This window comes from Limulus polyphemus, unplaced genomic scaffold, assembly GCF_000517525.1.
Source record: "Limulus polyphemus unplaced genomic scaffold, Limulus_polyphemus-2.1.2 Scaffold681, whole genome shotgun sequence".
In the NCBI taxonomy this organism is placed as follows: Eukaryota; Metazoa; Arthropoda; class Merostomata; order Xiphosura; family Limulidae; genus Limulus; species Limulus polyphemus.
The window spans coordinates 108,840-120,491 of NW_013666291.1; the positions used below are offsets into that span (position 1 = coordinate 108,840).

At 31.6% G+C, this 11,652-nt stretch overlaps 1 protein-coding gene across 1 annotated transcript in view; it reads right to left on the minus strand.

Annotated features, from left to right (window-relative positions):
• The window catches only part of LOC106459920 (calcium uniporter protein, mitochondrial-like), a 43,176-nt gene that overhangs the window by 5,111 nt on the left and 26,413 nt on the right, over positions 1-11,652 (minus strand). The window contains exons 2-4 of the mRNA XM_013919587.2: positions 6,042-6,120; positions 5,279-5,449; positions 3,235-3,339 (exon numbers count right to left, since the gene is read on the minus strand). Coding sequence (XP_013775041.1) covers positions 3,235-3,339; positions 5,279-5,449; positions 6,042-6,120 — 355 coding nt within the window. The remainder of the gene's footprint in view (positions 1-3,234; positions 3,340-5,278; positions 5,450-6,041; positions 6,121-11,652) is intronic.

Consider the following 11,652-nt stretch of genomic DNA (forward strand, 5'->3'; position numbering starts at 1 on the left):
GTAAGTTTGGTATCAAACTTTAGATTATAATTCAAATTTTAATACTATATATTACTCAATATCTTAATTTAAAATCAAATTAGAAACTCAAATTACTGATATTGGTGAGCTATAATATATAATATGATCGTCTTATCTTTTCAATTTGCTTAGATAATAATTGAAATTTGACTGTACTTACAAAGTACTAGTCTACTAAAACATAGCCAAAACAAGTTACCTTGCACAGACCAATGCTAATTTTATGTTATTTGATACAGTAACATGAGTGAGCTGTGTCATTGTAACTTCTGTATTGTTGGCCAGACATGGGTGAAAGGTCAATATAATAGAAATAATAAATATATAAAAATATATAATGTTATGATATTTAAGCTATTTAGTCTAAACATTTATGTTTTCGTGTTATAACTTGTGTTCATTCTAGAATAAAAGAGGCATAATTTATATTCATTTCCTAATTTTTTATGGTGGTTGCAAGATCAGTCAAATCTACTGAACCTATACAGAGATTAATTACTGAAAAGAACACATAAAATATAAAGTTTTTTCTTAAGAAACATTTGATAACTATCTCGACATAATAAAGATTTTGCACGTGAAATTTCAAAATTTTCTGATGCATAAAAGTATTTTTAATCATAAAATGAATATTACTTTGCATGATAGACAGGCAACATGTGAAAAAAACAACAGACATGAGAAATACATTGCTTTATAACCCTTAAGACCTAATTAAAAAAAACTCGATATTTTGCATATGAAAGCATTGTAATGTTTACTGATAATTGCTAGATTTCATTAACATTTGCTTATTAATTTAAAAGTTGTAGCATGAAAACTATAACAAGCACAAAATGGTTACGAGGTCAATTTTTTTAATTGTGTATCAATACATGTTGTATTTTTAGCCATGGCATAGCAGCTCATAGAATGGCTCCGATTTTATTTTTTCAAGTACAAACTTTTAACTCATAGCTTTGTCATCTCTTGACTGATTTGAGATCTAAATACACTTTTGAACTCAGGAGGTCAAACTCTTTCGACTGAAGTATTTGACCACACCCAAGGTCTCATGAATTAGATAGCTCTAATCCTGCCTAAAAGAGTTTCAATTTGAGGGTAGGCTGCTAGAGATCCTACTGAATAATAAAATTGAATCAGATACATGCACGCCCCACATTTGGTATTGTTGGTGCACAGAAATATAGATGATAAAAAGGAAAAAATGGTCTCATAGATTAATTTATTCTAATCCTGCCTAAAGAATTTCAAGTGCCACAAGTATTGAGGATTCCCTCTTGTTTTTATTTATTTGACTATTAGATTAACTATTAATCAAACTTTTATTCTGTTATTTGTTTCACAGAAAAGCTATCTCTCAACAATATCTTCCTACATTTTATTTTTTGTCTTAACCTTATTAAACACAATGTAACCCCTAACAATAAAATTGCTCAGTTCCAGCAATTATCTCTTACTGTTAACTCCATATATATTCCATACCACAAATGTCAAAAACCATTAAATATTTACTACTGTAATATACTCAAATTTTAGTTGTAGGATCTATTTCTGACATTTTTCAGTTTAACTACCTTTTACAATGAATCAGTTTTTACATTTGTTCTTTTTACACCCTGTTTAATCACTGATCTTTTTAATAGGGATAAGGATTATTTTCGTCTTTCCTTAATGTTGTATCTGTTTCACTCGTACCACAGGATTTTTTCTCATTCATGTTACGTCATCACTCTATTCTTAATTATTTTTTTTTACTGTCATGGCTTGTTGAATCACATTATATTGTACTTCTTGATTTCATTAAAATGTATTTATCAGTCTCAATGCAAGTAAATTTACTTTTGGATGTCACTAGCATTAATTGCTTAGTCTGTTAGTAGTAACAACATATAGCAGCAATTGGTGTATTCAACCCTAATTTTCATGTTATTATACATACTTGATCAAACTGTATACTTTAAAGTATTGTAACTTTTTCTTTATGGCCAAGAATGTCATTAATAGCAAGGGTATCCAAATGATGAAACAATACATTCTAATCTTTATAAGTAGATATGTAAGAAAATAACAATTAGCTATACTGATGGTCATGTTAATTTTCACTTTTGCTCTATGTACATAGCTTACTCTGGTCAGAAGTTATTTTCTATTATTTTAATTCTCTTTTTGTGATATTCAACTAAATATTAAATTAGTCTTTCAGTGTTTCTTTTCATGAAGCACATAAATCAGATTAAGCATTGCTATTTGATGTTTCTGTTTTTTCTAACTTTTCTGCTGGATTATATATAAGATATCAATGGATCATAAAATTTAATATTGAATTTAAGAGCTTAATGTTTTTTTTAACTCTTAATTTACATCAGTGAATGTATTTTTTTTTCTCTACAATGCTATCTTCACTTTTATATTTTAGAAAGATTTTACTAGCTTTCAAATTTCACCCTCTACTTTTAGGTTCACAATTACTTCCTAGTCACATCCAATTAACAAGAATAAAAGGTTTTACAGTAGTCTAGAGAGTAACCCTCAACAGAGTAATTAGTATTAGTAAGCTTGTATTATTAACCATTCTTGCCATAACTAACCAATAGTGTCAATCACTTTGCTTTTCCTAATTTGCCTAATCCATTCCCACATTACATTGTAAACACCATTTCTATTTTAAATGAAAACAAGCATAATACTTGAAAATTCAGTCGAAATTAGCATTTCTATTTGTTAGAAAAGAAAAACCAATGTTCTCGTATTTCAAGAATATATCTGTAACATCTACTTGATTCATTGGTTATCTCTGCAAGTCTTTCACAACAATATAGAAGGAAAGGACTGTTTCAAAAGAAGAATGCAATGAACAGTTGAATTCAGAAAATAAAACTATGTATCACTTAAACTTCATGGATTAATGATACAAAACAGTCTTTTATCTTAATGTGAACCATTTAATTTTTAAAAGAACAAAATGTTGATAATGAAATTTGAAAAAAGATATGAATAATAATAATCAGAAAAACATACCTAATTTTCAAGTTTTCAACCTCTAGCCCAACAACTTAGCTAAATTTTCTATTCTCACAGTTAGGGACATGTGATCTTAACCTACCTCTCATGGGTATCCATAAAGGAAACTTCTCAAGTAATACTTTCTTCTGACTTAACCTACAAATTTTGTTCTACAGCTGGTGGAACTCACAAATTCACAACACTTACCTAGTGGTGGAGGGCTGACATGGTAAACAAAGTCATTTATTATGAGATGAAAATCTTCCTGCATCAGGGTCTCTATATTCGTAGATGCTGCTATCCTTATCCCATCTGTGTATAAATATTTTTTACATGACAGAGTTGAACACATTTAATTCAAGTGAAAAATGGATAATTCAACTGAAATTTGTTTTTAAAAATACACCATAGCTTTTAAATCAATCTAGTTTTTCATACACATGTTTATTCAGTTATAATATATATGCTGACGTACATAAAAATTTCCAGAAACTGTATAAACTTGTTCCTCAACAAATTTAATAAAGATTCACAGAAATACCAGTCCCCCAATGTTTAGTATAAATCAATTTTTATTAATCTTAAATATTTATTACATAGAGTATTTTGCATTGTTAGCTTAGTATATGGATTTAGGACTAACCTAAATCTCCTAAGATGGCTAAGCCTCATTAGATATTATTGAAATTACAGTAAAAAAAAATAAAAATACTAACAGCAAGGATACCTAAATAATGAAATAATGCATTCTAATTATAAGTACAAATGTAAGTATAGTACATTTCATTAGCTATAATAATTTTTAGATCTGATTTATGTAGGTAGCTTGCTTTGATCAGAAGTTAATATTTACATTAATAAAGTTGAGTATGATTAAGCTATCTGTGTGTGTGTGTGTGTGTGTGTGTGTTCATACACAAGGTTTTATCATGTGTCTGGTCAATCAATGAAACATACATGTTTACAACAACTTATCACCTTTAACACTGTTGAGCATTTCCTTCTAGACACCAATGTTTTCATAAACATTAAAATACATAATGCTATTTAAATTGATTCCTTTTTTTAAAATTTGAAACTCAAGAATGCATGCAATGCATCAAAACATATTTAGAAAAATATTTTGAAGAAAGAATAAACCATGCAATGGATAATGTATATTTTCAAAACCCATGGTATAATGACATACTTCTAAATTAGATGTACAAAGGTTATAAATATGTACTTGATGCTCTAGTCTGGACAAATATTACCCACCACAATGCCCTACGGGAATGAGATTATTCACATCAAGGGGCGATACAGAGATTTGTACAAACTGGTAAGAGTTGTGAGTTTCTTTCTCTTAAATATATACAATGGGAATGATTACTTATAGAAAATCTAAGGACTGTGGGATACTGCAATGGGTCTTAGTTTGATCTGATACACAGTATCATAAGTGTTCAGATTTCTCTCTCTCGCCTGGTAGTCAGAAGTCTAAGCAATTAATTTAAGAATCTGATCCCTATAAGGTAAAGCCACAGCACATATTCGGATTGTATGAATAAAGATTTTATTTTTATTGTTTTTACATCTGTGTTTGCTTGTATTGTATTCATACATTCTCCATATAAGAAACGAAAACATATTCCATTGTTTGAAATATAGTAATATGCATCAGAAATAGAACAGAAAATAAGCAATTCTATCTTAAATTTAAGAGAATTATAAGGTCTTGAATTTCATAAAGAAAATTTGGGAAAAGACAATTTTTTTTTCTATTATATATCCTTTACTCTTACTTCTATTTAATTTTTACCAAATTAATGTTCTGGGCCATCAGTTGTTTAACAAGTACATTCATGTCATATTTAATTAATAGCTTCACTACTGTAAAGTTAAATTAAAATTACACTGATAAATCAACAAACTGAAATTATTTTAAAATCTGAAAGAGAAAAAAGGCCTATGTTCTGAAAATTCAAGTTTTGTTTACAGTTTGAGTTCACCTTTAGGCTTTAGTATTTCAAGTTCTCTGTTTCTAAATATTGAATTTTTGCATACAACTTGCATATCACCTGTGTTTAATGTGTAAGTTCAGAATTTAAATGTTACATTCCGCTGTTCAATTTCGAAAGCGAGATTCTAGGCAGAGATTGAAGTCACTAAAAAGTCACTGGTATCAAATGTGCAATACAATAAAACATTTACTGTTTTCAATTGCGTTATATAACATACAAAAACAACACAAGTTGAAAATAACAATCACCTGTTGTTTGAATGTGAATTCTGTCAATCCCATGATCCTCATTTTTCAAATCTTTTATAAAATCATTTACTGTACTGCTAACTGGCCTCAGTGAGAATCGACATTTTTCTCGTCGTGATGGAAGAGGTACTGTGACAACCGGAAGACCTCTTTGATAGAAAACATCAGTTTCTACAACCAGAAAATATGTAAGGAAGTAAATAAATAATTAATTGTTTGCAATTTACAACTAAAATTCTTTGGTCATATTAGAAATAAATACGCAAAACGTTGCTTCAAAATTAATCTTTAAAACCTTTTTAAACATTTATTGTTTAATTTCCCCATAAAACATCAATTTAATTGTATGTCATACATCGTTGCATTAAATGAGCTCTATAGTAGAGAAGTTTGAATGACATATAATTAGTAAACTGAAATTTTCTGAATACAAATTTTGGATATTTACGAAATACTTCAAAGTATTTCAAATGAAAAAATTTACAAAATTTTACAGCTTTAACGTCTAGAAAAATCAACAGATGGCAACAAGTAGGTTTTACTTTCAAGTTAGATTTCAAATAAGTATTTTTTCCTCATTATACTGAACTGTTGTCTTGTACACTTACAAATACTCAGTGACGTGTGCCAGCACTTATCATATAACACAGCAATCTTTATATTTCAACAAAAACAAATTTAAACATAAATGCTCTTTGAGCATTAACACCAAAGCGTTTTCTGTAATATTATAAAATAATAAAAACAAACAAAAAACACTTACGTCCGTGAATAATATTGTTAACGCTAGAGACCTCACTTGCACAGTATCCTCGGCTGGCAATGCCAGGTAACTGTATCTCCTGAATTAGGAAAAGCGTAAAAACAGGAAAACATATTATAATGGTCCAAACATTAATTTTACAATATGGTGAATTATTTCACGTGTTTTAGTGCAGGTCAGTACATTTGTCCATATAAGGTGAGTTTAAAATTCATTACTTCAAAATAAAAAAAAGGAGCTAATCAGATTAAAACGTTATCGTTTTATCATATCATGCGATTTTTTTTTTTGGATCCTAGATTGCATTCAGTCAAAAGTGTTGAATATTCTGCAAGATAGAGTAAATCTTTTTTTTTAAATCACCCTTTACAGTCTTGAAGTGGAGATTGATGCTTCTATCGAAAAATTAAAAATGCCAAATATTGAAAACAATGTCCTACTACTACTGCCAAGTAACTGTTTCATACGATACATCTTGTTTGTTTGAGGGCTATCTGCGCTAGCCGTCCCTAATTTAGCAGTGTAAGACTAGAAGGAAGGCAGCTAGTTATCACCACCCACCGCCAACTCTTGGGCTACTCTTCTTACCAACGAATAGTGGGATTGACCGTCACGTTATAACGCCCCCACGGCTGAAAGGACGAGCATGTTTGGCGTGACGGCTATTCGAACCCGCGACCCTCAGATTCGAGGCGAGCGCCCTAACCACCTGGCCATGCCGGGCCACGATACATCTACAAACAGTTACAAATCGTGTATTGGTGCTTTTTGTTTGTTTGAAAAGTTAAGCGCAAAGCTACACAATGGACTATCTGTGCTCTGCCCACGACGGGTATCGAAACCCGGTTTGTAGTGTTATAGGTCTGCAGACATATCGCTGTGCATTGATGCTTTTTGTTTTGTTTTCACAATGTAGTAACGACAACTAAATTTTTCCAGACCTTGCTCACGTGCCTATCGTGATAGTACATTAGAATCAACCGCTATACGTAATTGTATTAGTTTATCTTACAATAGCCACGGAAATGGTTTGGTTTTTTGTATTTGTAAAACGCAAATCTACACAATGAGCTGTACAGCGATCGAAACTTGATTTTTAACGTTACAAGCCCCCTCCCCCCAGACTTGCTGTTGAGCCACAGGAGAAAAGGCGCCACAGAAGTGTATAATGAGGTCAGTTTTTGTTTTTTTATTCATTGTTATGCATCTCTCGTTGTTTGTCAGATCACTTAAATTGCATTATTCCAGGGCACGTAAAGGCTGGACAATATTCGACTGCTAAAACACAGTAATGAAATACACTTCAGCACATATTCTAATATTAGAACTAACGTAATAGCAAATACTCCAGAAATCCCTCATTAAAGGTAACAAATAGTGTGATTTAAAAAAGATATATCTTCAATACCATTACTTACGGTTAGGTTTGTAAAGTTTATGTTTATTGCGCGTATTACCCATGATTTGTACCTTGCGATGTTCATTGTGGGAAATCTATAACCCCTTAAACAAGATCATTGAAACATTACAAAACACGCACCGAGTAGCTTATACATGATTTTATATGGTTGTAGATACAATACATAGATAAATACTTGTAAGGTTTTCTTCATGGTGTGCATATTAAGTTCCACAAAATATTTAGTATTTCATGTGTCCATTTGTGAACCACGCTTAATTTTGCTCATATGGTTATAGTAATATTGCATGTATGCTTGTCTCTTTTATGTGACCAGTAATCTTGACTTGTTTTTCACAACATGTGGCGTACTAAACATGTGCAGAGATAGATATTGGAAGCTCTGATTTCTCAGTTTTGAATAACGACACTGGTATCTGGATCTGAGAGAAATGGAATCCTTGAAAGTTCTGGCATAGCTTGAGCATAGTTCCAACCGAAGCTAAGACTTTTTCAAAATTGCCAGAGTATTCGTTCTGTGCAGCCTTGTGTCATAATATATAGAGCAATCTGTAATATTTATAGACTACAGCTGTTCATTTTACGTTTAAATAAAGTGACACATCTGTGTAAGTCTCTTTTTCTTGCCCCCCAGTGGCACAGCGGTATGTCTGCGGACTTACAACGCTAGAAACTGGGTTTCTATACCCGTGGTGGGCAGAGCACAGATAGCCCATTGTGTAGCTTTGTGCTTAATTACAAACAAACAAACTCTTTTCTTTTGATCGAGTTTGACTTACTCATGCTTTGCAAATTCTACAAAGATCGTATATTTGTGGACTTAATACTTACATCTCGACTTCGTTAGTACAGTAAATGAACAAGTCATATTTTTAAAATAATGTGATGGACATAAGCAGGGGCGTATCAGTATTTCAGAGTGGGGAATGGGAGGGGGTCTTTTCCAAATAAATGTGTGCTTTTCCCTGTACACAAAGAATTTAAGTGATTTACCTTAGCTTAAAAAACTTGTAAAATGAAATTTTTAAAAACTTAAGAGCTAAAATAGAGAGGAACTCAGCTTACCTCACATTAGTAAGCTGCTGAGTTGTAAACGTCTTGGGCAAGCCTTTTCAAATAAAATAAAAATCAGAAAACTGGTGGACCTTTTAGACTTTTTAGGATACTGCGATAGTCATTCACCCCTCTACCCATGGCTAGTAATTTCTTTATGTTATCAACTTTATAATAGGTTAGTTTTATGACCTTGCTAAAAGCAAACAAGGAACACTTCTTGAGGCTACCAGAACGAGCACCCAAGGCCTTCTATACAAACTTGTAAACATAATTATATACAAACTATGACCGTCCAGAACTATGTAGATATGAGTATAGCTATTAATTTAGACTAAGGATATAATTCTTTACATGAAATATAAATAGCAAACGTTAAACGCAATGGTTCATGTTGATAGCTAAGGGTTTATTAACTTTTAGGGTATATATAAAGCAAAGTTTTCTTTTCCACTGTTCCACAAGCTGTTCTGTTAAGAGGAATTCACTTAAGCAATTTCCAATGAAATCTTATAAACTCGTTTAAGTCCAAAGATCGAATTTAAATGGATAAGTCATTCTAAAAACGGTTCCATTTTGGTAACCGTTTAACTTTTACCTCCTTAATGCCGCGAATAAATCGGGCACAAAGTAGGTGAAATATATAACAAAGTTTGCGTTTAATGCTTCTCATAGCATAGGTGCTTTATAACAGACGAACTGGTCGTGTACTACGGCCCAAAAGGATTGGGAGTGACCCACGCCCCATTTATAACACTGCTTTTTAAGCGCATTCAGCATTGCGAGATATCTTTGCTGGTATTTTTTATTTAATTCATTTTCTCAACCACGCCATATTCTGGTCTCAACAGTAACCAGTTAAAGTTTAGTTTCGAATTCGAATAACATGCCCGCTTCTTCCTTTCCCAACTTTGTGTAAAGGTACGTGTATTCAGCATTATTGTCAAACCTTTCAACATTCAAGTTAGCTATAAAACTACCCACTTTCAAAATACTTAGTTACGAAAGAGGGTTTCATCTCTTAAAAGCTCCCAGAATTTAACAGAGTATAGTAATAAAACACTACAAGCTCACTCAATTTATAGCATTAAGGCGCACAATAATTCGTTGATAAAGATGAATCTGGCACTTTAAAGATCTGTAGATAAATCATTTTAATCTTACATAAAAAATTGTCTCATCTCGAGATTGTAAATGGTTTTATTTTCTTAACTACTGTATTTTAATAAATGGTCCTTATATATGCATTGTGTGGGCTTAATACATTTCGTTTAGGAGTAGGGAAATTGCTTTAAATACTTTGTTCGACACCCTTAAAAGAAAAGGTGGGTTTCATTTTCTGGAAAAGTTGACCCTCCTTAAACCTTGTAAGATGTGCTGTTAACACAAACTGTCGTAGCAGTTTTCTTCTATTTATGTCTTTGAATTGTAAAGCTGCAAAAAATCGCGAGGGATTTTCATTGTCATGCAATAATAGTTTCATTCAGTAACATCCAATGAGAAGCTGTGTAACACATCATTCTCTGTTTTAGCGCCAAACATGTATATGAAGCTTGGAAATTTCATAAAGTATTTTAAGTATTTATGTGTACGTAGTTAAACAGTTACTGCTAGCTAATAAGAGCACATCAAACACACTACATGCAAATTGGGACAAAATTCTTCTGCTTGAATGTGTTAACAATTCTGTAGACATTTTACCATGAATTGGTACTTTAATCAATACAAACGTTTAAGAAAGGCTGTTATGTTACTTTAATGAAAAGTAGGCATGCACCCATTCGCAAAAAACACTGAAAATGTATGTATACCCAGCCGGTCATAAGCTTGACATAATAAACCTGATGAATCTAATCTGAATATGATCTAACACACGTGCAGCCTATTACTTATAGTCATTTGTACTTGCATGTTATTTCTAGATCAAACAAGACAGATTTTATCCATGATGATATACAAAGTTCACAATATGTATTTCAGTACGACACTCAGTACTTCTTGACCACAAGATGCTTCTACTCTAAAGCTAATATCAGCATTTAGCTTGAGTTCAGTTTAATCCAACATATCATTTTGTTTATTCAGCTTGTATTATTTTAGGTAGTGAGTTATTTTGAAGTAACATTCACTGTATTATTAATCCAAATTTCGATTAGACTAGCTTTCTGGTTAAAGTAGAACGTGTTTGTCAAGAATGGAGTTACTTACATCTGTAACTAGTTACTTTTGCTTGAAAATATGATCCATATACACTGCTATAAAATAACAATGTAGCAAACTTGTTGACTGTGCATATGAAAATGAAAATTGTGGAGAAAGGGGAAATTAATATGAGTTCTTTTAAATTAAAGAACTGCCTTCACTCCTGCTACACAATTTAGTTAAGTACCGATGAAAACTATTTTTCAATATTTAGAAAAATCTCTTATGTTCACAAATGAAGTTGCGAGGTGAAAATAGATTTTGCATACATTATTTTCATTCACAGCTTCCGAATGGTTGATAATAGAGGTTTCTAAATTTTCAAATGAAAAATATTATCGGAAAGTTTAGTGCTGAAGATCTGACATCGATATGATTTTATAGTTAATAGAAAAATGGGTAGTAGTTCTGATTTCGTCTCAACACGTTTTGACTGGGAGTATACGATATCCTGAAACAACGTGTCAAAGAAAAAACAAAAAACAACTTGCACCACATTTTAACTTTACAGATACATGGAAATGTTTAGGAAGATTTTCTCTTAAAGGAAATCAAGTCAAATCTTATTCTTGGGAAAATTAACTTATCTTGAAATGTTTTGTTTGTTTGTAGTTAAGCATAATGCTACACAATGGGCTATCTGTGCTGTGACCATCACGGATATCGAAACCCGGTTTCTAATGTCAGAAGTTTGCAAGCTTTTCGGTGTGCCAATGAGGGGAATTAATCTCGAAAGGCGAGTTAATTTTAGAATATCCTAATTTTCAAGCTACGTGTATGCGTGCTTCATGAACTCTTTGCTAACTGCGATCTGTGTGTTTATATATATAAACTTAGCACATTACCTAAGAGCGTGAACCCCCAACCATCATCCTCAATTTTGTAAATTAATGTATGTATATATATATATATATATATATATATATATATATATAT